The sequence below is a fragment of the Netta rufina genome (assembly GCF_964035555.1).
Source record: "Netta rufina genome assembly, chromosome: 1".
NCBI classification, from domain to species: domain Eukaryota; kingdom Metazoa; phylum Chordata; class Aves; order Anseriformes; family Anatidae; genus Netta; species Netta rufina.
The window spans coordinates 146,959,241-146,984,655 of NC_140123.1; the positions used below are offsets into that span (position 1 = coordinate 146,959,241).

A 25,415-nucleotide genomic window follows, 5' to 3' on the forward strand; every position below is an offset into this window, starting at 1 on the left:
TGCACTTATCACAGTAATTGATTGTTTGCTGGTAGCCGAAATGATTAATGTCACATTTGTCTGTGCATGTTGCAGAAAGAGACTCAGGAAAGTGACTTATGGTGCTGTATGTGATTGATACCTGCTGTGGCATCCTTGTCAGCACTTGTTCTTGTGGGTGCTGGATCCTCCTTTGCCCTTTGTGTCAGTCAGGTATCCACTGGTAGATTCCCTTTCTGCACCTCCCAGGTAGTGCTTTGCCTTGCCAGTTAGTTCTGAGCTTTGAGCACAAATCACAGGTTGAAATTGTTGGCTTCTTTATTGAGCTGCTGTTCCAACTGGTGTAATCCCCCTCCAGTATCACCTGTCTGTACACAAAGCCCATGGTGCCTTCAGGAAAAGGTGTGGGCTTAAGCAAGTCAGGGGAAGTACTTATATTTAAAAGAATTTCTGCTTTATTTTCAGGTTATCTGTAATATTTTGTAAGAGACAATAAAGTTAATGCTCTTAAAAAGAATATGAGAAGCAGGTATCAGAGCTGGTAGGAACTATCGCTGTACTCTCTAAAGTTCTTACTGTTAGTCAGCAAGATAATCTGGCTGGGATGGCGATGACCAAGTTAGATCTACACCAAGAAAAAGAGTTAAAGGGAGTTATGTGAAATCTTTACATGGAGCAGTGCTTCATTGAATAATTATGCAAATCTCAGCAAGATACAGTACAACGCAAATATCTTCAGCTGTTTGGAAATCAGAAATTTAGCTTAAATAGTGAGATTCTCAAGTGTATGCATAAACCAGCCTTCTGATTTGGGACTTTTGGAGTGTATATTTTAAAACAGTTTTTCTTATAATAATAGGATTGAATCACTCGTCAATTCTATCAAAGGAGAGAGCATATAAGCAAAAAGAAATTGGATAAGCATTTTTAAAGATTGCTTTTGCCTTTGCTTCTGTTTATATGTCAGCTGAATCATGTAATAATTTCTGTAGTTGTATCTTAAAAAGATGCAAAATATTGAAATAATTATGGATGAAACATATTTGGCAGCTGAGCTTTATATTCGGATTTTAGAATAGTACACACAAAAAGTTATATAACCTTAATTTCATGTGCTGTTTAGTGAATGGCTAAGTAGAAGAACCAGCTGAAGCTGCTCACAAAGAATTCAGAATGATGTGCTTCTCATTGAGAGATGCTTTTTAGTTTCAGATTTGACTTGCTCATTGGTACGCTTTGAATGCTAGACTATTTAGCGTGTTGTTTTAGCAGTTATTTAGCTGATATTTTCTGGATCATGTCATCAGTTTTGGCACTAGGTTGCTAGGGCAAAGACTTATTGTAGCTGGGCCATTTCAAAGCTTCAATGTTCAGGCTGTTGTTAACACTTTTGAGATGAAGTGGGTTACTTGAATGGAGTAGTGTTTAAGTTCTCATGTTCCTAGAATGCATTAAATGGAAAGATGTAATTGTGGTGTAAAAAAATTAACATTGCAGTCTTGTTTCCCTATTATGAAGTCAGCATTTTTCTAAGCTTCAATGAACTTTTGAGAGAGAGAAGTCTGTCAGGAGTCAGATTCTACCAGCAAGTAGGGATTTTTGTTCTTGCGAACTCTGTGCAAAAGCATGGCTTCTCCAATTAATCTCTAGTATTTAATCTTCTGAAAGATTGACTTCCTTTTGTCTTTAAAATATTGTTATTGAGATAGTGGAGTAGATATTTTCTCATGACTGTTATAAAGATCTTCAACTTTAATCCCGCTTTGACTGCTTTATCTGGGAAGAATTTTTATAAGGAAAACATTACTACAAATGTGATTTTTAAAATCACAGAAACACTGCTATGGTGTGATTTGTGTGTTCACAGTGTACTTTATATAGCTAGCACTAGTAGTGTAAAGATTTCAGGGGTAATACAAAAGTATTGGGGTAGGAGTTTGTTATGTACTTTTTGCAGAAATAAATGAAAAAAATCGTATAGAAATTGGCAACACGTAGGTTTCAGATTTTTTCTTTAAATTATAGCTTTTATAAAGAGAATTGATAGAATGATTTTGTGTACACTGTTTACTGTAATTAGGATCAAAGCCTTGGGAGAGGGGGTAGAGGACAGTGATGTATATTATGGAGTCATTTTTAAAGGAGCTTGATTCTTGTTTTCTTTTCCTTTGTTTGTTTGTTTGTTTGTTTTTTAATGGCATTCTCAGTTCAGTGGTAAACAAACTGTTACTCAAAATTTATATGGCAACCTAGTAGTTGAGATAATTTGGTATCTCGTGATTTTGTAGACTAAGCATATTCTGGTAAAGACGTAAGATGTAATTATTTTTTGGCTTGAAAGATAAATCTTGTATGTATTCTCATTAACATTTTAAAAATACTATTGCAGCTGTGTTGGGGTAGAGGAGCATCATGCTGTTGACATTGATCTGTACCATTGTCCCAACTGTGCAATTCTTCATGGACCTTCTCTAAGTAAGTATGGGTTATTCAGATATATATTATTCACATATATTTATTTTATATTTTTAATGTCTCTTCTCTCGAAGTGCTGTTGAAAAAGACTGTTCAGAGAGATGTTCAAGATGACTTTGATTATTTAGGAGGTACTGGTTCTGTGTGACAAACTTTGAACTTGTAAAAACAGCAACAACAACAACAACAATCTCAATAACAAAACCTACAAGCTGTCTTTTTTTGAGAGAGGTTCCTTGATCTGGAGATGAAGATAGAATAAAATATAAACCACAGCTGTAGATTAGAGAAATCAAAGTGTGCAGAGCTAGAAGAAAACAATCTGTACTTGACAGAAAGAGAGAGAGAGAGAGACCAAAAGTTAGGGAATCATTAAAAAAAAAAAAAAAAAAAAAAAGTCAAGTACAGGTAGTGATGCTTTCTCCTACTGTACATATTACATGCTACTTCAAAAAAAGAAAAAAAAAAGTTCCAAAAGACTGCTCACTATTTTGTATTGTAATCACGAAAATCCTCATACCTAGGAAAGCAACCTTTAGAAAATAAAAAAGGTAGCTCTCTTATCTTTCTTGATGATTAAGGAGTATGTGTCACAACAATCCAGTGAAATTTGAGAACTGGAGCCTGCTGTCTTACTTTTCTTCTATGTCCTTGAGACTTACACTGCTCTGAATTCCAGGTATCCGATTTGTAAACATGTTCCCACCAAATTCCTCAAGGAATTTTGTGAGTTACTAGAAGAGACTATGAAACAGTGGCAAGAGAGACAGACCTCTTTGGTTCTATCAGTAGATACATTCACTATAGAGATCTGAAGTGGAAAGATAACATTTCACTTCTGAAGAAAATGTTTTTTGTCTTTCTGTAACTACTGCAAGGGCACTGCTCTATCTAATTCCCTAGATTTTTCAACATGAGTTCTGTTCTCAAAAGAAAGTAACGTAAAAATGAATTTCACCTGACCAGCAATGAATTAAGTTTCTATGTTCAAACCTGAAAAACGTATATATGCACTGTGTTTCTTACGCACTAACACGAAAAATGTCCGTATGTGCTTAGTGTCCAAGCACTATGTTGTGGTCATTTTTTTTTTTTCATATATATTTTTTTCTTTGCTTGAAGACCACCTAATGGTTTACAGCTACCTCAGGATCTAGAATCATTACAAAGCTGAATTCACTTTACCATTTAGAAGCTATAATTTTGAAACCACTGCACCTTCACTGGTAGTTCTGTGGACTATAAATGAAGTGATTAATTTCACTTATTTATGTAATTAATATATGTTGTATAATACGTATTTTGTGTGTAGGTTATATTTAATACCTTCAATATTAGCTACCTATAGGTTAGGGCCTGAAAAGTAAGATAAATGTACTTGCTTGTAGTTCTTACTGTTCTGGTCACCTCTTTCAGCTAAAACACTGTATGTGTCTCTTGTAAATAAGAGTACAAATATCAGCCATTTCTTTTCCCACCTTTCTGCCTATATTTTTTTTTTCTGCCTCTATTCCCTGTGGAATAGAGGGGCTGGGAGAAAGAGTGGAAGGGGGTACATATCAGGCTTTGCAAAAACTAAAAAAAATAAAGAGTTTTGAACCTTTTTCTTTTGTTGATTTGACAGAACCAGTGTGCTTCATCATCCTGTTGATTCCTGTGAATAACTTTTTTTTTTTTTTTTTTTTAATGCAAAGGCTTCTAGTTCTAATGCCAGCTGTGTTTCACCTGCAGCAATTTGAGTCATTTCTGTGTTGGAAGTCTTTTAAAAGACAAGAATCTGTAGTAAAAATTATCCTTACTACATCATATTGCCTGAAGTGAGTACATCTAGATTTATTAGAAGCTTCAGGCTTATCAACCCAAGCAGAGGTGATATGTTGAAATATATCTTAATTTGTAATTTTATTAATTGTACTCAGCTAAGTTGTCAGAATCAAATCTACGATGGTTTGTGGTTTGGACTTCAGTATGTTTTAATGTTGAGAGAGACTGATAATGTTTCTTGACTCCAAATGTTGCAACAGTGCTTCACAGTGCTTCAGTTGTATGCAATTATGTGTAGAAGTAAAGACATCTTTTATTTACTGCTTCATAGTCTGAAACCCCTTTGTGTAGAGGAGTTCTGGAATAGAGCAGAATTCACCTGTGTTCAATTTAAGAGGACAATCATATCTGTAATTTTGGCAGATATATAATCCCACCTAATAAAATGACACTGTGAAAAAAAACAACCAACCAACCAAAATAAACTGCAAGAATATACGAGAAACATACACTTCATCCTAGTGGATTTAGATTCACTATCGTACAAAATTAATTATGTAAGAGCTCCAGTAATTAAAAAATCTACTGTATAGTTAGATGTAAAAATCAAATTAACTAATACAGGAGCATTGATCAATTTCTTTTTGTATTTCAACCAAAAAAAACAAAACAAAACAAAACAAAAACAAACGAAGAAAAAGCCTCCTGATTTGATTATCTGTCATTTTTCAGTGGGAGACCAACACACCAAATTTTATGTGAATGTCTAGTTTTTAATTTTCCTTGGCCCTTTAAGTATAAGGAGATGTTAAAAACTCAATTTAGTTGCTTTTGGATTCTCAGGTTCCCCAAATTGTAATAGAACAGTAACTTATTCTTTGTTCTTTACTATTATTTTGTGATGGAGAATACCAGTTTAGAGCAACTCAGAATTTCATTGTTTTGGGGCACAATGCTTGCATTATATGCATTGTGCTTGCATAGTAAAGGTTGTACCTGCCAAAACACCTTATACCCCAAATTGTTATGGTAAGATAAGCAGTGGATAAAATAAGGGTGGTCTTGTTTCATATGGAGAGGTAGCACAATGGGATTAGGTTCTGTTAATTCTGTACTAATGCATAAAACGAAGTCTTCAGGATCTTGAAGAGGTTGGATTCTTCTGTTTATTAAAAATAAACCCCGGATATTTAGGAAATCAAAATTTGAGTTTTGTTGATTTACTCTTTAGGTTTGAACAATCTTCAGGTTGTTGCTGTTTATTTATTTTATATTGCACTCAGTATAGGATTTTGAATCTTTGTGTATAATGTGCACTGATGTTGTAGATGGGAGGAGCTCTAGAAGTCCAAATGGTTATTGCCAGCTCTTCTGAAGATTTCATTTGTTGCAATAGGTAGGGTGTCACCTGCGTAACCAATAAGGTTTGTTAATCTCAGCTATGTGTCTGAAGCATGTCTGGCTCACTGATAGAATGACTGCTAACCTTTGGCATCTGATTTAACTAACTCAAAGTTTAATCCTTCTGAAACTTTTAGTGAAAAAGAGGAGGAACTGGCACAGACATGACTACACAGAGTTGGATGATGGCTCCAAACCGGTGCAGGCTGGAACGCGGACCTTCGTTAAACAGCTGCGGGCTCGTTCCTTTCCAAGGTACAAAAGCTCACTTAAACATTTCAGTGAAAAAAAAAATAGAGAAACTTAGTGGGCTGAGTATGTCTTCGAGAAGGTGAATAACATTTCCCTGCTTCAGAAAATTAAGGGCTAGGATTATTACTTCCTCCTCCTATCCCACCCTCCCCATCTGAAACAGTGAGTCCCTTTTTCAGGTGGATAAATTCGACCTTTCATGCAGTAGCTTCCCCTGTTCAGTTTTGCACTGGGCTATGTTGTCTGTCAGGGCTGCTACAGGGTGATGGCTGTTGAGTTTGCTTTTCTTTTGGTTTTGTTTCTCTTTCTTTGAGAATAAAACAGAGTAATTCAATTGGAAGGAACCTTCAAAGCTCATTTAGCCCAACTGTCTGAGCTTCAGGGCTAACCAAAAGTTAAAGCATGTTATTGTGGGCATTGTCCAAATGCCTCTTGAATGCTGACAGGCCTGGGGCATCAACCACCGGGCTAGGAAGCATGTTCCAGTCTTCGGCTACCCTCAGAGTAAAGAAATTTTTCCTCATGTTTGTCCGAAGCTCCTCTTGTGCAGCCCTGTGCCATTCCCTTGCACGTTGTCATCAGTTCTCAGGGAGCAGAGACCGGCACCTCCTGCTCCACTTCCTCTCCGCAGGGAGTTGCAGAGAGCCATAAGGTTGCCTCTCAGCCTTTTTTTTTTCCCAACTAGACAACACAAGTGTTCTCAGCCTCTTCTCACAGGACATGTATTCCAGCCCTTTTACCAGCCCTGTTGCCCTCCTCTGGATGCTTTCAAGTATCTTAACATCCTTTTTATATTGTGGAGTGCAGAACTCTACACAGTGTTCAAGGTGAGGCTGCACCAATGCTGAATGTAGCAGGAGATTCCCTTCTTTGGACCTACTGGCTATGCTGTGTCTGATGTATCCAAAAATACAGCTTTTCCTTCTGGCTGCCAGGGCACGCTGCTGGCTCATGTTGAGTCTGCTGGCAACCAGCACCCCTAGGTCCATTTCTGCAGGGCTGCTCTCCAGCCATTCTGCTCTAGTCTGTACCTGTGTCTGACATTACTCTGTCCTAGGGGCAGCATCTGTCATTTACCTTTGTTGAACTTCACACTGTTGATGATTGTCCAGTGCTCCAATCTATCTAGATGCCTCTGTAAGGCAGTGTGGGTGCAGCAGCAAGAGTGGTTGACGTTTACTTTTCTTTTTATGTGCCTGAACTGTCAGAATACTGTCTATTCTTCTAGTCCAGGAAAGGAGAGATTGGGTAATTACTCCTCAATTTCATTCCAGATAACAAAGCACATTTACATGTGCTCTAGCCTACCCATTCTCTCATGCTTTAGAGGAAAGTGGAGAAAATTGTTTGTAACAGAAATCATCTCAATCAGTCTATGGCTGTCTTTTTCACTGTAGACGTACGGGTTTTAACTCTTTATGGCTCTCTGTACTAACTCTGTATTAACTCTCTGTATGGCTTTTAACTCTTTAAAGGACTCTTTGTTGTTGTTGTTAACATTAACATTATTGTTGTATTTTTTATTTTTTTGGGAGAATTCCTTTTTCTCATCCTCTTAAATGACTGTGTTCAATCGCATAGAAGGACTGTGACTTCCCAGGTTATGCTTGACAATAACTGATTCCTTACTGGTTTATATTGTTGTCCTTGTCTTTCAGTTAAATGTTTAGTTTGATAGTAATACTGGGTCCAATTCTTTTTGACTCAAATGCAGCCATTCCAACCTGTCCACCCCCAAACTGTGACATAATTATTTTTTTTAGTAGTGCTTGGATGCTCTTCTGCTAATACTCCATTATTTCTTTCTGTTAGTGCTGATGAAGTAATTTTGAAAATGCATGGAAGCCAGCTGACACAAAGATACTTGGAGAAGCATGGGTTTGATGTTCCCATAATGGTTCCAAAATTAGATGGTCTGGGGCTCAGACTTCCTCCGCCAACTTTCTCTGTCTTAGATGTGGAACGCTATGTAGGTAAGGGTCACTGTGGAATATGTGCAAATGATCCTGTTTTTAAAGTAAAATAAATATTTGCATGATTATAAGAGCTTCTAGAGTGCTAAATATATACTATAAATTGAATGCTTCTAACCAGAGCATTGGCAAAGAGTACAATTAAGGCTACTGATTTGAATTTTGTTTGTGGTAGGTTTGTGACAGGAGTACACCATTACTTCTCAACTTTCAGAAGTGTTAATTTTGGTGCAAGCTAAACAGAGCATGTTTTTGTTCTGCTACAAGATTGTTCAGTTTTTGAGAATTGAATGAATCACTGTTAGGGTCGATGAAGATTAATCAGTGGTCAGACTTCTGCAAAACTTAATGTTTTGGGCTCAGTGAATTGGCATTTCCATAGTAAATCAATCTTTTGGAAATTTGTTCATTTCATTACTATGCCTATATTTTGACCTGCCAGGTTCTTCAGTTCAGGAACAAAATTGGAATGCTGCAGATTTACTTTTCTGGTTTTGAAATTAAAAATAAGAAAACTCAAATAAAATTGTTCTAGGTAGGATTTGTCAAGATGCTATTAACTTGGAATTTTAAAGTAAATACAGTGTGCATCTAGACGCACTCATTTCTTCATTCCAGAATGAATTGTCAAATTTGATTCCTGTATAACTAAATAGACATAATTCAGTTGCTGTTGTAATTTTGTCATTACTCCTTTCTCTTGGTTAAAGGTTGCTTCTTGCTTGCCTATTTCTACAGATTTCACTTGAATATATGTCTTATGTATACAAATTCGTGTTGTATTTAGAAATTAAGCTTGCCTTATGGCTTAATTCAATGAAATCAGACTGTGCTTAGAAGATAAGCTGGAGGGGAAGAGTGTAAAATGTTTACAACAGAGTACCTGCATGGTTTCCAATATAAAAAGCTATCCGCTAATTATGGCAGAAGTTTAGTGCAGTTGAAGGAAGATCTATTATTTGTAAAGAATTCTCAATGGTCCTTGTGTTATATATTCAAGAACTGTGGTGATGATTAAAAGGAAGAGTGAGGAAGAGATCTGCCTTGATAACATTCTCTACACTAGTCTTTCCAGTGACAGCCACAAAACCAATTTCTTTCTTTCTTTTTTTTTTTTTTTTTAAACCAGTTGCAGTGATTCTGTATTGCTCTTTTTTTTTTTTTTTTTTAGTTAACCCAAGAAAGAGTATCTTATCTTTAGACTTTTTTCAGTTCTGTCCTTTGCTGACTGTAACAATTAAAGCTAGACAAGTAAAAGTTGGTTTATACCAGTCTGTCCTTGTTCTAAGAGAATGCTAGCGATAGTGGAGTATTTGTACAGAAATATATTGATAAAAGCTGGAAAAAAGTAAAATTTCTCTTAAGCATCTAGAACAGCTGTTTTTATCTGTGGTAGGATTAAGAAAGTCATCTTGTCTTTCACAGGTGGTGACAAAGTGATAGATGTAATAGATGTAGCAAGACAAGCAGACAGCAAAATGAAGCTCCATAATTATATTAAATATTTCACAAATCCTGACCGACCAAAAGTATTGAACGTGATCAGCCTGGAGTTCTCGGACACAAAGTGAGTATTGACTTCAGTTCCTTGAATGTAGGAAGTGGTTTTCACTAAGGTGAACACTGTGTGTAGGAATATAATGTCTCTAGTGTTAAAGATAAGAGGCTTCATATTTTATGTAGACAGCTACTGTGATGTAATATGGGTATAAAACATTTTTACTAATTCATAAGTAATAACTCTGTAGGAAGCAAACATTTAATGTTGTCATTTAAAAAGAGGGGCACTTACTCTTGATCTTATTTATGTATATATATATTTTTTTTCTTTAAAGGATGTCTGAATTAGTGGAAGTACCAGATATTGCCAGAAAGCTTTCATGGGTGGAAAATTATTGGCCAGATGATTCTGTCTTCCCTAAGCCTTTTGTTCAGAAGTATTGCTTGATGGGTGTCCAGGACAGCTATACTGATTTTCATATCGATTTTGGAGGAACTTCAGTTTGGTACCATGTTCTCTGGGTATGAAGGCTTCTCTATTTATAACTGTATGAAACACAATTTACTCAGTGTGCAGCTTTCTTCTATGGCATTATTGCCTGTTAAGAATGATTTTTCTTAGCAGGCAAAGGAGGAGCTGGAAAGTGAGAGTGAAGTTGATGTCTTGTTTTCATGCTTTTAATTTATCATGTTGGTGACTTCTAGACTACAATTGTTTGGTTGACTATTTTGACTATTTTAATAGACCGGTAGATGGTATAGTGAGGTTTTAGTATTCAAAAATGAATTAAATGAAAATGAATGACATTGTTGGGTGTTTTTCACATCACAAAATGCATGCCCGTTCTCCCCCCCCCCCCCATTCGGTTACTGTACTGTTAATTAAGGTTTTGGACAATTGCAGCTGGGCCACTGGTCAATCAGTTGCTTTTGTTGCAAATAACTCAGAGGTAGTACTGTGCATCTAAGAGAACATATATTTATTTATTTGATGTTTTCATTTAATAGGGTGAGAAGATCTTCTATTTGATCAAGCCCACTGATGAAAATTTGGCTCTCTATGAGTCTTGGAGCTCATCTGTCACCCAAAGTGAAGTATATTTTGGGGACAAGGTTGACAAATGTTACAAATGTGTTGTAAAGCAAGGACACACTTTATTTGTTCCAACAGGTAAGATTTTACAAATATTACTAAAACATAGCATGTTTAATTACCAGGAATTAAGGGTATCTTAAATGACACATTACATTATCAATAATTGGTTTATTCTGGATTTCTGAATGAATGCAAAGAAAAAAAGGAGTTGGAGTCTGGAATAAGACCCAAACAATGATGCCAGCTTTTGAGACAAATGTTTAAAAAAAAGAAAAATTCTGTAAGACTGATTAAAGGCTTCAAAAAAATCTGATCTGTACTGACATGCATTTTTGCTGTTCTGCTTGGTAGAATGGATATCCTGACGGTAGTGAATGTCATAATTATTTTGTAATCTCTGTAATATGTTTGGAGTAGAGTTGTGATTTAAAATTAATCTTGCATATAGAAGAATACCACCTGCTGGGAGGCTCTCGAGAGTTATTTAAATATTGTTAAAGATACTGTTCTTAAATAACAATCAAATTGTTCTGTTCAAGATACACTATGTGGCTTTACTGTTGTTTTAGTCAGTGTCTGGGGAAACGTAGGATAGGATTGAAATACACATCCTCCATGAAGAGTCAGAGGTATTCATCTACTATGATGAGTGAAAAATTAAAACCATACTGACAAATGCAAAATGCAATTGGAAATACGAGGCACTCTACATTTCATTGCACTTTTTAAACAACAGAAATAAAACAAAGCAATTTATAATATTAATTTAAAACAAACAACAGTTTAATTTGTTTAAAACAAACAACAACAACAAACACAAACACCAATCCTTAGATTGCTTCTGCTATTGTCCCCTTCAGTCTTTTATATTCCATTCTGTAATTTAATTTGAAGGCAACATAGTAGGTATGTTGGTTATTCAGCATAGCTACTAGTTTCAGGTCTTTTTGTATGTGGTACCACAACAACTAGAACTGGTTGTTTTTAGCTGAATGAGAGCATGGTATAGTTGCTTGTGATTTGGGCTGATCTTGCATCAAGTTGAGGAGCTTTCTTTGTTTGTACATGTTGCCTGTGCTCAGTTAAACCATGGGCTAATCTCCAAATGTGTGGCCAACTGGTCTGTTGTTGAATACAGAAAGGTCTGCATGCAGGTAAAATCAGAAAAAGCCTTGGAAAAGGGAACTCTGTATTAGTTTATTTATGTTAAAACTGCACGGTGTAAAATTTAAATGCAACCACTTTTAATTAGGAAGCCGATATGTTCTTTTGTATACTTAATTGAAATTATTGAGTGGTAATCAGATTGATAGTGTAATGTTGGCCATGCTTTGCCATGCTGAATTGTTGAGTTCATGAGGACAATATTTCAAATACGTGACAAATTAGCATAGTCAGAGTACCTAGACTGGGTTTTAAATTGATCATTAGTTTCACTAAAATTAGAATGGCTACACTGGGAATAATTTATAGAACTATTTCTGAATTCCTCGTAGAAAAAACTCAGTATTACTAAATTACTTTTTTTTTTTTTTAAAGTTGTGCAAATTTTTCAGTTACTGTAAGAAACATGTAAACATGGAAAGTAATATATTTTCTTTTTTACTTTTATTACTCTATTGTTCAGCATGCTTTTTTTTTTTTTTTTTTTTTTCCCCACAGTAACTTTTATTGCTGATTGGAAAGGAAACTTTGGGGGACTTTTCACTTAAAAAATCAGTGGTGTTCTGTCTTTCCCCCTCTGCCACCCCCAGCTCCTACCCAGTCAAAATGTCTTGAAGGCCTTATCTGCTTGTAACTCCTTTAGAAAACTACATTTCCATTAGATTTCTGAAACACTTTCTAAATTACATGTTGTTAAAATCAAGATTATTTTTTCCTGGTGCAGAATACTAATTTGCTTTTTTTAGTTCAACATACAACATTTTAAATGATTTTTAGTGTGTACATGCAAGTATTTAAAAACAATCTTTCTTAAAATAATTTATATGTATTTATTAAGTTTCTGAATCTTTCATTTCAGGCTGGATTCATGCTGTGCTCACATCTCAGGATTGTATGGCTTTTGGAGGAAATTTTTTGCACAACCTCAATATTGGCATGCAGCTCAGGTTAGTCTTGACTGTTACTACATCTTTTCCTCAGTAAGTAGGATATTTTTTCTGATAGATACTTTTCTTCATGCTTGTAACCAGGATGAGATGGGTACAGGCTCTCAAAACAGACAATAGTGGCATTTTCAGTTAGACTAAGCCCAACATACTCTTGTTTCACTTCTGCAAAGCTTGTTTTAAAAGTAAATATGCACGAATTTAATTAAAAAACAAATAAACAACAAAAAACAAAAACACCACCACAACAAAAATCCCTCTCCCCACCATACTTTGGTGATTAGTATAAGCAAGTAAACCAAAGCTGAGCAAGCCCAGGTGTGCAACACTGAGTTGAAATGAGCATCCTCAAGTCAGCATTGCTCAAAGGGCAGCTGTGTTTAGTTTTTGTCCAAGATGTGGAGCTGTCTTCTAAACATATTGTTTTTATTTATTACAGTGGAATCCTGATAAAATTCCATCTGTTAAAAGATCACACACTGGGTTTGTATCCTAGTTTTATGAAGTCCAACTTTATTCTTAGAAGTGCAGCAGTCAAACTTGATAAGGTCAGAGCCTGGATGAGACCAGAGTTGAATCTTGTCTGTGGTCTTGTTGGGATTTAAATTTGTGGTACTTCTTTTATTTAACATGACCGTGCCTATTTTATTTTATTTTGGACGTTATATCAATTTGAATGATTACATGCTTAAATAATAAATTAGATAAAGTGAATGTTTTTTAAATGATATTTCTGTTTGTTCAGGTGTTATGAAATGGAGAAGAGGCTAAAAACCCCAGATCTTTTCAAATTTCCTTTCTTTGAAGCCATCTGTTGGTTTGTGGCCAAAAACTTACTGGAAACATTAAAAGGTAATTTTTGTCCAGTTTTGAGAGAGATGCATATGTCTGCTTTTTTGTTCAGTTGACAGTGGAGAAAATTATGTTACTGCCATGAGAACAGGTGAAACTTTTTTTTTTGTGTGTGAAAACCAGCTCTGTATTTAAACAGATTTTGGTAAATACTGTACTGGTACAGTTCTAGATTCAGCAGTTCTTAGTACAAGCTTTCTAGGGTAACTTGCGCTGTGCAGAATTCTTAGTGTAGGCAGTGATGTGTGTAACGAACGTTTTGTAGCACGCTACTGACACCTTTGAATTGCTTATTAGTGCTTATTATTCAATGCTAATGGTGTATCTGGTCAATGAAGATACTCTGTCCTGATGATCTAGAATATTTGAGATTCTGGCACAGTGTAGTTAGGCTATCAGCCAGATAGCATTAATTTTCCATTATCTGACAAGGTCTTCTTAAGGCAGATACGAAAGCTATTTCAGTGTGTTGCTTAAGGTCTTGAATACCCTTTGGTAGCCTTTCTCTCCTTTCAGCAAACAATAGGCTCTAAATGATCCCATTAGTTTATGCCTGTGGACTGCTTCTTGGTGACTTCAAAGTTGAATGTAAAGGTTTTGTTGCACCTTTACAATTTCCTTGGACCTTTTCAGTCAAACTACCTGATGTCTTCTGCCCTTTCTTGTTAAGGGGAAGGCAACCATGAGGATTTTTGTAAGAAAGATGTATCGGTTCTTATGAGCAGTGTTAAATCATTTATACTGATGTTTATCAGTAGACATCTCAACAGGCTTTTGTTCTTGACAGTTCACAGTCCTTTCCAAACTTCCTCATCTAGTCCTTTAACCCATGTATCTATACCCATGTGTAATTGAGGTTGAGAGAATGCCTGACTTCACCTTCTTTTGCGTAAAATATCTTGCCCTCTGCCAGCTCTGTTTAATCTTACTAATAAATACCATATTTCAAAGGAGAGAAATAAACCTTCGGAGAGGATATTGCTGAATTCAGTGTTTGCTTTAAAAGAGCACTCACAAAACCTTATTCTAAGATAAAAACCTTGAAAATGATCTGTTCTTCTTTCAGCAAATGAAGGCGTTGAACAACTCTAGTTTCCTAAATGAGTATTTAGAGTTTCTGGATGAAATTAAAACAACTCAGAAATTTAACCGAACAAACTTAAAGTTTTTTTTTTTTTTTTTTTTTTTTTTTTTCTTCCAAGAAAGATTGTTTTCTTCTTGAAAGTTTGCTTTTGTTGGTCTCACACCTGAGTATTTAAAATTTACAAACATGACAGAAGATATAGGAGCTATATTTCTGCTGGAAGATCCGTGGGATAGATGTTTCTAAGTAATCTAGTTAACTACATGTTTCATCTCTACATGTTTCCCTCTTTTATTATGCACCTCCTTACTTGAGTAGATATACTAGGAGCCTTTTGTGATGTGGTTCTTAAGGGAGGGTCATGAAGCATATTTTCATGTTATTTTTAAGCTGTGGCTTAGCAGGTTATTTTGCTGCAGAATAGTACTAAGATCTATAAACCTATAATGAAAAATCAAAATTGAGGCTTTCATGGCTAGTGTGATGATTATGTTGGGTTTTGGCATCAAGACTTACATAGATCACGTGTTTACCAGTCAGAATCCTTTGTTTTTAAAATAAGGGATGGTACCAGTTCAGCTGTGAAAGGTAATAGCAACTACCAGCTTGTAATGCATCGAACACATGGTTGTTAGCAGTACTTTGTGAAATTCACATCAGTTAGCAAAATCAGTGCACTGTGTTTTTCTGCTTCTTTTTATGAAAGGATAACAAAGAGTCATAAATCTTTTGATTTTGTCTTTTCATTGGTAAAAAGTATATTCTGTTGCTGTAAGTGTTGTGGCATTCACCTAAACTTTACTCTATAGCTCTAGGGACTTTGAATAATTCTGTGACTTTTTCATCTGTACAATGCTGATTAGTTTTAATTATTCTTATGTAACACAGTCCTTTTTTATTTTTTACTGCAGCTAAAAAAAAAATAAAAAAGTCCAGTCTGTGGTGCTGCATTGTATTCTCAAAATTTTACTGAGTCAGCTAGTGGGCAGAAAGACTCCTGCTGCAGCTCAAAGGCCCGCCACTCCTTCTCACACCCTTTAAAAAGTAGGAGGCACACTGGAGAGAAGAACAGCTGTTAAGTAGCAGAATTTTCCTTTTTCTGCCACTGGACTAATACATAGCTTTATTAGTGCATTTTTTTAAAGGAATAAAAAGAAAAAAATAGTTCTAGGGCTTATTCTTTTCCTACTGACAGCAGGAAATATTTTTCAGGAACATAGGAAGAGTCTGCAGTCTACTCTTAACTTTCTGGAGGATTTGTCTTTTCCTTTTTCCCATGAAGGAAAAGGGAAATTTTAAAAGGAATTGTAATCACTTGGGAGCACCAGCTTTCTTAACAGCAACAGGTTTTGTAGCAGTGTTGTATTTCTTCTCTTTACCCACTCTTACTTCGGAGCAAAAATGATGTACACTAAGAAGGAGAACTCTGGTATTAAAGTGTGAGCCATTTGCTGTATGTATGGGAATAAGCAGTAGGAATTCCAATTGAGAGATGCATCCCATCCTATGTACCTCTGGTCCACATTGACTAAAATATTTCTGAACGAAACAGATTATTTGTTTCTTCAAATAACATTTTTCTTCTACATTATAGGTCTGTTTTATTCCAATTGAAGTGTAGTATGTTGTAAAATTTCTAAATTGCCCAAGAAGAAGCCAAGAAAAAAAGATGTTATGTAGAATCACTTTAGGTTGTGAGGTTGTGGGTTTTGTTTATTTGTTTGTTTTTGTTACATTATGCATGCAAGTACAGGATGTAGTATTTCACTTGCTTGCACAATTTTTCCTTTTCTTGGGCTGTTTCATAATGACAACTTCGTTGGCTGTGGGTATCATTCTACTGTTTTCACTTAGTGCATTTCTAAATTATTATCTGTATCCTTTTTAGAACTGAGGGAAGATGGTTTCCAGCCCCCAAGCTATTTAGTGCAAGGAGTGAAGGCTTTACTTACTGCTTTAAAATTGTGGATGAAAAAAGAGGTAAGTAAGAGAGTAAGAGTGATTTTGTTTGCTATTTTGGTGAACTCTGTTTTGATTTAGAAAAAAGTGAAGGTTTGTGTCCTCATATTTAAGATTTTTTTTCCATTAGAGTCTTTCAGTACTCACTATGGAGAGTGAAAGTATGTGCTGCTGATCTGGGGAAGAGTCATCATGACAATTTTCTATGACTGATGCTAATGAAGTCTTTTTAAGCTAATGAATAAGCTCTTGTATTGTAGCTGATAGAAAGAGAATCATGCTTCACCCCAGTATGGGATAAGAATCCTTGAAGATAAGCCAGTGGGAGTTTTTCTAATAGGTCTGTTTATACAGTCAATTCATCCTCATCTGAGGCAATGGAAGGTTGGAATGCCCTGATATTTGGATTTTCCATTAATGTCAGTGCTTTGGAGAGCACGTCAGGTACACCTATATTGCCGAAGAGCCAGTTGAGATCGAGGAGGATATTGACTTTGGTTGTTGAGTACTGTCCCTCCTGAACATTTGCTGGCTTGTAAAATCATTAATACGTTTTCTGTGCTGGCTTTGCTGGTGCTCTGCTCTCTAGGAAGGCTTATTTATTTTGGCACAGCACTGGACCAGGCCTTAACTCCATGTGTATTTTTTTTTTTTTTAAGTGTCTGAGCTAATGAGCCCTCTTGGAACCTGTGCTTCTAGGAAATGCTGTTCAGATGGTCAGTTTGTTTCTGACTGAGCTTATTAATTCTAGTTTGTTGCTGGCCCCACTGACCTGAACTGGCTCCTGGAGATTTGTTTGGTCTTTCTGCCCACAGGTTCTCCTTGGAAGAGAATTTGTTGTATTACATCAGGTATCCTATTCACACAAAGCTGCATCCAGCATAGTAAGCTTCATGGAACTGATGATGAGGTGTAAATGTAGAGGTGGTTAACACTATGTGTAATCAGCTCAAGTCCAGCCTGTATAGCATTACTGATTACAGAGGGTCAAGGAAAGGTACACCTGTAACACCTCAGAATTGGTTCTCCAGTGTGTCATTTTGGGTCAAGTCCTGCTAGTAAGCAGTATAGCAGTATTTACAGGAGGTTGTGCCTAAGATATTAAACCATCTATGATATATTAAACCATCTGTGAATCCAAACTATCTCTGCATCCATGGAAAATAAGCAAGCTGATTAATCTAACTTGATAAGCAAGAAATATAACTGATATGAATCCTTATTTTTACTTGAAGTTGGATTGGAATTCCTCTTTTATAGATTGCCATAGGATAGTATTGTTGTGTCTGTGTAGTGTAGTGTCTAGCATTTAATTAAATGGTTTGACTAATACTCTGTCTAGAATGTGGTATGTTTCCTACTTTCCTGTGGAAAAAATAAAAAAATAATTGCAGATGCTGCATTCCAGATGCTTGTTAATGAGATCAGTGAGTATTCCCAAACCACTGGCTGAAGACACTTCAGTTGTGAGGCAGCTGCGCAGCCTTGGTAATCTATTGAGAACGTGGCCTGCTGTTCACCTACTATCATGTTTTGTAGCTTGCCTTCACCGTTTTTAGCTGCTGCTTCATAAGTGAGCTGATGCAGTCTTCACAGCAGACCATGTGTGTGTTAGGCTTGTAGCTGTATGCAGCAGAAGACAGGAAGAGCTTTGTACATTGCTATATCATCTGCTCATGGTGAGGATTTCAGACAGATTCTGAGAAAGAAATGAAAAATGAATAGCCTACAAATGGGAAGCCTACTCATGAAGTTTCACATTCCTATCATGGAATATGTCTCCTCAAGACAAGTGGATTATGTTAGTGTATTGCTGTGAACTACTTGTTGAAGCATTTTAAACTCATCTTCAGCAAAGCAGCGGTATCTTCATTTCTGCAATGTTTAAAAACTGCCAAGAGTTGCAAGATGCTGAGAATAGAGATGGAGTGCTAGTAAAATTATCTTAGTTTTCTTGTCTTGATTTGAATTGAGCTTGTGCAAGGTTTTTATTGATAGGTGTATGTTCTGATTACTTTAGTGCAGATGATCAGCCTGCAGATTAGTTGATACACACAGTAAAGATGATGACCTATCCAGTTGTTTGAGCTCTTGGATCTTAGCTCTGGCTGCCTTCCAAATTATATAAGCAACAGGTCTCAGTTTCTATTTTTAAGATGCTTGATCCATGTACCAGTAAAATTATTTTGGGCAACTGTTTTTTTTTTTTTTTTTTTTTTTTTTTTTGAATAGCTGTTTTAAGAGGGATCCCCCCCCCTCCCAGGGAAAAGGGAAATAGTTGTGTTCATATTTTTAGGTACCAGTATGCTTAATTTCAGTGCTAAAGATTTGTGGATTCTTTAAGATAGGTTTCTCAATCGACTGTTTATTTTCAATGTGTAAATAATGATTTCTTGAAGTTTTTGAATGTATTACAGTTTTTTCCACTATTTTCTTTACCTGTAACACTTGACATACTTGGTCAATTTTGCTGCTAGTATTAACCCTACTAAAAAAGAATTCTTCAGTCCCAAAATGTTTCCAGAGTCAGCATGCAGAGACAATTTTAAAACAAATTACATAATAATGATGATAATTTTTTAGACATGGTATCTCTAGGTATTCATATTTCCTGCCCATCTGTTCTTGCTGTCAAACTGTTAGCCTGATATATCAATTTGAATTTGTTGGCATATTTTAGTTGCTTGGATGGACTTTTTTCATAATTACTCTGACCACAGCTTAGTTGAGAAAGCTTTGATGTAAAGAGATACCTTTTATAGTAACAAACAAGTGAGTTTGCCAACGGAATTTAATTTGTTCAAAGAGTTATTACAGATTTTACTTGCAAAATAATGTATTTCTGCTTCAACTATGGTTGATTTAGTAAGGCTTGCCAGTATTTTTAAGCCAGAGAAGCTTTCCAGTCAGCGTTTTATAAAATTGCATCAAAGTCTCTTCCTCTTGAAGTCCTCATGGACAAGAAGGCTTTTTGGGAGAGTCCATATGTAGAAAGGACTGAAAGGTCCTAAAATATCCATTAATTTGTTGGAACAATTATACTTCTGGTGCCAGAGGTGCTGTGTTCCCAAGTGTGACTGTGTAGAGCTGATGCACCGGAGAATGAACAATTGTAAATAATAGCAGCAGATTTAATACTCCCTGTATCATTAATGCCACTGAAATGAGAATATCAAAGTTATACATCTGGTTGGTTTTAAATGACTGAGAGGAAGCCAGATTCAATGAAATGTACTTACAGTATCAAATTGCTTCTAGCAATAATTTTGCTGCCGGACCTCATTTTTGAAGTGTGAATATCTGAAAGTGTTTGTGAGACGTTTTTGTGTTTAAATAGTCAATTAAGGGGATACCAGAATTCATGATAGTCATTCTGGTCTATGTGCGAGTGTTTTGTCTGTTTAATATTAACTAAGGGTGTCTTGGGGCAAATTTAAACTGTACATACAAAATATTAAACTTGTTTTACTAGATCTAACTGTAGAGTGTTTGGGCTTGCTCAGATTAGTAATACATATATAGTAGATCTGTCTGTGCTATGATACCGTTTCAGAGGATTAAAGGGAACATAAACTATTATGGTGTCCTGAGTTGTTTTTATAGGGAATGAGTTTGAATAGTTTTCTCCAACCTACCACATTTTAAATAAGCTAAGGAGGTTGTTTAAAAAGTGAAATGTGAGGCAGATGTCCAAAATCTGCTTGTTGGTTACTCATTGCTATTCCTGATTTACCATTAAGAATAAATTTCGTCTTTGTTAGCCTTTAGGTTTTTTTGAAGGTCATCATTCTGAGTTTGCTAAGTGTGACACCATACTGACTATGTTAAAGGGGGGAAAAAAAAAGAAGTTAATTACAGAGAAATAAAATGGTGTAAGTGATTATCAGGATAGCTCTGCATGACCAGTTCTTTAGGTTCTTAGAGATTCTAGGAGAAGCTGTGGGATGGCTGACCTTGAGCCTACCTTTATATATCATGAACGTCAGACACTGAGGGATATCTGCTCCCTTCTAAATTTTGGACTCGAAGCTTCAGTGTGTTTATGTGTCTGTCCTAGCAGTTTGCTGTAATTATTAAAAGAAATCAATCTGGCTTCTTCCCTTCAAACTTTTTTTTTTTATTATTTTTTTTTTCCTGTAAGTTTCATTTATTTTGTACTACTTCTGCTTTTATCTGGAAGGAAAAAAAAAAAAAGAATTAATTGCCTTTTCTCCATCCTTTGCATACAGCTTGTAACAGAACATGCCTTTGAAATTCCAGACAACATTAGGCCTGGACATCTCATAAAAGAGCTCTCAAAAGTGATTCGTTCTGTAGAGGTAAGAACAGAGACAACCCTAAAGTCTGCAGGAATAATCTTTGAATCAGGGCATTCCATAGTAGCTATGCATTCATTTGACCTTATTCACCTCTTTATTTAAAGTAAATATTTATTGATATTTAATATATTTTCTCATAGAAAAATGAGAAAATTTATTTTCTCATTTTCTAGTTGAAAATCAAGAGGAAAACTGTTGGAAATACAATGCTTTTGTTGTCTGAGATAAAGAAAATGTGTAACAAGGGTGTTTTATGTAATTCAAAAAAAAAAATCCACAAATTTTAATGGTGAAACTATTTGTAGATCAGTATTTCTAAAATGTTACCACTTATAACTGATAAAATTTCATGTGGAATTCTGCTTGTATTGCAGTCTTCTATTCCCTTGTTTGTTGTGATCTGTTTGTCAACTCTTTTGCTCTTTTTTTGCCCCCTCTTACCCCCCCCCCCGCAATGTTTTGCTCCTTTACTATTTAATATTGATTATACTGAAAACTCCTACATTTGTCTATGGAGAGAGGAGGTCTGAAACCTGAATAGTTATCTATTGGGTACAGTACATGTATACGCTACCTCATATGTCAGTGCTGCACTTCTGTTATGGGGGAGGTTAAAAGCCCCAAGTGGGAAAGAGGAACTGTGTAACTAAGGCTTGTATGGCAAGTCCATAGCAAATATGTAGTACTTCACTAAAAGGTCTAAAAATTTTATTTGTATAACTTACATTCCATTAGATGAGAGGGAAGCAGCACTTAAATATGTGGATTTGTCCCTGTGTGACTGTTCTGAAATATGCCTTTTTAATTAAAGGAGGAAAACAACAAACCAGTTAAAACTCAGGGAATTCTCGGTGTGTGTGCAGCGTCACGGTCTTCACATGAAACAGCTTCTCCTCACCACTCCAGACGAAGGGTGAGGAAATTGCGAGACCATGCTACCAAAACTCCTTCCAACCTGGACATCTTGGAACTCCACACAAGGGAGGTACTGAAAAGGCTGGAGATGTCACCTTGGGAGGAGGCAAGTATTATGTTACGTGAAAGAAAAGCAAAACCAGAACAGAAGAAATTTCTAACCTTGTTGAAAGGAAAAATATTTAAATATGCATAAAAACACAGGCTACTGCTCTTGGCTATATGAGCCATGGGTAGGTCTTCAATTTCTTTCTTTCAGATTTTCCTGATAGAAATTTCTCTCTTCCTTGATACCTTTTGTGGACATTCCTTCAACATTTTGGTTTTGAAAGTGCCCTGAATCTCACCTACTGCAAGTATAGTTTTTGAAATATGACAGCTGTAGCTGTCAAATCCTACTTTGAATCAGTTCTGTTCAGAAAGGGAGCTTGCAAAGCCTCAGCTCTGTGAAGCTCTAGGCCAGACTTGCTTCCCTGTGTGCTTTTAAGTAGCTGTATGTTATAGTTCAATTACTGTAATTTGTTTAGCCTCATTTTTCCTTCATGCTCCCGTTTCCTGCATGACTATGACTCCCTAGCAGAAAGCCTAAGGTAGCCTTTGGTCTCCGTTGTGGGACAGGGAACTGTGTAGTTGTATTACACCAGCATCACAGAGAGAATGAGTAGTCTCTTGAAATGTAGTCTCTTGAAGTATTATTTTTTTCAGGTTTGATGACGTTATTTTCAAAAAACTGAAGCAGAAATGGGAAAAAGAACGTAAATATGGAAATAAGTAATTTTCTGAGAATAAGAAATGCAGATGAATGTGTTGACTGTGAATAAGAGGCATGCATTTAGGCCCCAAAGAAAAGAAGCTGAGCTTGAAATTTAGCACAAATAGTTGACCTGTGCAGTTCACTGCTACAAGCTGTTTTTAAAATAAAATGTTTAGGAGTATTAGTCATTGCCACTTAATGTAGAAAAATACTGTTTGTAATTGTTTTAAAGGTAATTATACTCTTACATATTCTGTGTTTGGCACATAAGTCTATCATTGATTATTTCAGAGCATGTGTCAGACACAGGTTGCTTTGAGCTAAGAGGGTTTTACTTATGTCAGGTTACTTTCCATAACATTTTGCTGTCCTACGAATAAGTTTGGGAACTAATTCCAGAGACTAGATGTCCAGTCCAGGAGTTGTTTTTATCAGTCCCTGTCCCAGCTTCTCCAAAGAAAACCCAAAAGGAGTATTATAGACATATTGTAGCTATTGCAGGTGGTTCAGGAGGCTGTAGATGATACAAGGAAGAAGATGCGGTCTGTTGTTTTTTTACATCTGAACATATTTTTCTTGAGCTTTCTTCAGTTGGTGATCAGAAATGTGTAACTGTCCTGGTGCTGAGTTTAAGCTTTTGTGGAGTGCAGGAAAAGCAATTTAATTTATAGAAATAAATAATAAGCAACATTGCTTTTACTTCTTTAGGATACAGCAAACTCGAAACTGAACGGGAGATTTAACAAGCCCTTTCAGCCATCTTCTACGGTACCTGAATGGCGAACAAAAGACAATGATCTTCGCCTTCTGCTGTCAAATGGAAGAATAATTAGGTACAAAGCGTTGTTTGTGGATCACTTGTTCCTAGTCATTATGGACCAGAGCATGCTAATTTTTTAGTAAAAGTATTTTTTTTTCTTCTGTTTGTGAAGCTCTAAGTTCTCTCTTACAAGTAAGATTCGTGTTAGGAGTATAGAAGGAATGTGTTGTCTATTGTGTCTGCTGTCCCCTAGTGGAGCCACAGTTACGGAGTGAAGAGAAGGAAATGCTTTACATGTTCCTTTGCAATGGCATTTCATTCGATTGCTCAGTTGGGTCACTAAATTAGAGTGATTCTGATTAAAAATATTATGGTGTCAAACTTTGCATCTTTATGGTAGTGACAGTTGTACAGGGAACAAAATGGAAATATGTGCAATTCAGAACAAAGAGATGAGCATAAGAGAATGTTACTGTATGTCACAAGGGTGACATAAATAATTAAGGAAGAGAAGACAATTGCTTCAGGTTTGTAAGAATAGTATGTTGTTTTTCTTGTGAGACAGAGATGAGAGACGCCCATTTACAGATCGAAGTCTTTACACGGCAGATAGTGAAGATGAAGATGACAGAACAAGGTCGAAAAAGACGACTGTTAAGAGAGAAGTCCAGACCTCAGGATTTGAAGGAGGAGGGAATACAGATGCCCAGAAACCACTGAACAGTAAGCTTCTCTCTAAGCCTTGTCAGTTCAATGTTTTGATGGTCTTGAGTAGGATGTAGTTATTATGAGGCCTTACTGAAATTTTACCTAAGTATAGAGAGGATAAACTAATAGATCAGTGAAGTAGCATTAAGTTACGATAATAGATTTGACAAATATTATTGGTCTACTGAAGAAGCTAACAACAGCATAGAGTTGAAAGGTAAAACTCATCTTTTTGTGTTAGTGCCATCTTGAATACTGTGAATACAACATCTTTCAGAGTGGATGTTTAATTGGTGTTCTAGATGAGCATTTGAGTATAAGATATTTTTTCATTTTGTTTTGTTTCATAATATGAGTGTGGATTTTTTGACCAAAATTGCTTCATATCATTCGCTGTAGAGAATAAAAGATAAAATGCAGATAATTTCAAGCCCAACTCATCTTTCATTTTTCTGTTCCATTTGGTGATTACATACTTGCTCATACAATTTTGTATGTTTTGCTAACGAACAGATTTATTCCATACAGGCAAAGAAACATAACTTAGCATTAATAAAATCTTACACTTCCAACCTTTGCAGTTGTGTGCAAGGTTGGGGGAGAATTTATCATTATTCGTATGTAAAAACACCTCAGTCTCTTTTTCCAATACTTCATATCTAAACCATCCATTACTAGGAGTTGATCTTCCTTGGCCTTTCTCTAGCCTCAAGTCTTCCTGCCAAGTGTTCAACAGTGCTGATCACAAAATGTATTAGTGAATTATCAATATAGTGTACCTGTTTTCAGTGCTTGTTTTTAATAATGCTATCCATGTACAGTGACAAGTTGGTTCTTGACATACTTTCTTCATCCTTCTGTTTAATTATAAAAGTCACATCCTTTCACAGTAGAGCTTACCAGGGCTTCTGAGGATATGTATTAGGAAACTGAGGTCAACATTTATAAGATAACAAGACCCCTCTAGAGACTTGCAGTTCCCTTGGCTTCCTGCACATCTGTAACAACATTTATGAGTCCATTGTCAGCCTGGATAAAATATTTAATTATTTTCACTAACAAAGCAATTTGTAATCCCTGTAGACTGTGCTTCCAAAGGTCACAGAGGACAAGATTTAAAAATCTGTACAGGAAAGACGTCCCTTGTGTGCTCATGAACCAAAAAGGCAAATGGCTAGTTGAGTGAAGGCTAGGTATAATGTTGTGTTTTTCCACTTTAAAAATTAAAAAACTAAGTTTTACACTCGCATTGAAGATTAAATCATATACAGAAATTGTAGATTTTTTTCAGTCTTTGCTCTTACTTGATACAGCTATAATTTAGCAGTTTGCATCTAAATCTAAGAAATGTATTTAGGACAAAAAGTGAATGTTGAGATTGTTCTTCTAGAAATTGAGTACTTAGGACTTTCACTAATATTTGTAATTGAATTGTGAGTGTCTTCACGTGACCCTATTAAGGGAACATCACCTACTTCTGGTTATATTATTTTGCTGTAAGTGAAGGTTTGCA

The 25,415-nt window shown here is 35.8% G+C and overlaps 1 protein-coding gene across 2 annotated transcripts in view; it reads left to right on the forward strand.

The window, feature by feature from the left end:
- KDM7A (lysine demethylase 7A) overlaps positions 1–25,415 on the forward strand; it is a 61,284-nt gene that overhangs the window by 22,194 nt on the left and 13,675 nt on the right. For both annotated transcript variants that reach the window (XM_084288950.1, XM_084288951.1), the window contains exons 2-14: positions 2,369–2,454; positions 5,757–5,874; positions 7,684–7,844; positions 9,270–9,411; positions 9,680–9,866; positions 10,353–10,515; positions 12,464–12,551; positions 13,297–13,403; positions 16,376–16,467; positions 20,676–20,765; positions 21,577–21,786; positions 23,143–23,267; positions 23,760–23,917. In XM_084288950.1, coding sequence (XP_084145076.1) covers positions 2,369–2,454; positions 5,757–5,874; positions 7,684–7,844; positions 9,270–9,411; positions 9,680–9,866; positions 10,353–10,515; positions 12,464–12,551; positions 13,297–13,403; positions 16,376–16,467; positions 20,676–20,765; positions 21,577–21,786; positions 23,143–23,267; positions 23,760–23,917 — 1,727 coding nt within the window. The remainder of the gene's footprint in view (positions 1–2,368; positions 2,455–5,756; positions 5,875–7,683; positions 7,845–9,269; positions 9,412–9,679; positions 9,867–10,352; positions 10,516–12,463; positions 12,552–13,296; positions 13,404–16,375; positions 16,468–20,675; positions 20,766–21,576; positions 21,787–23,142; positions 23,268–23,759; positions 23,918–25,415) is intronic.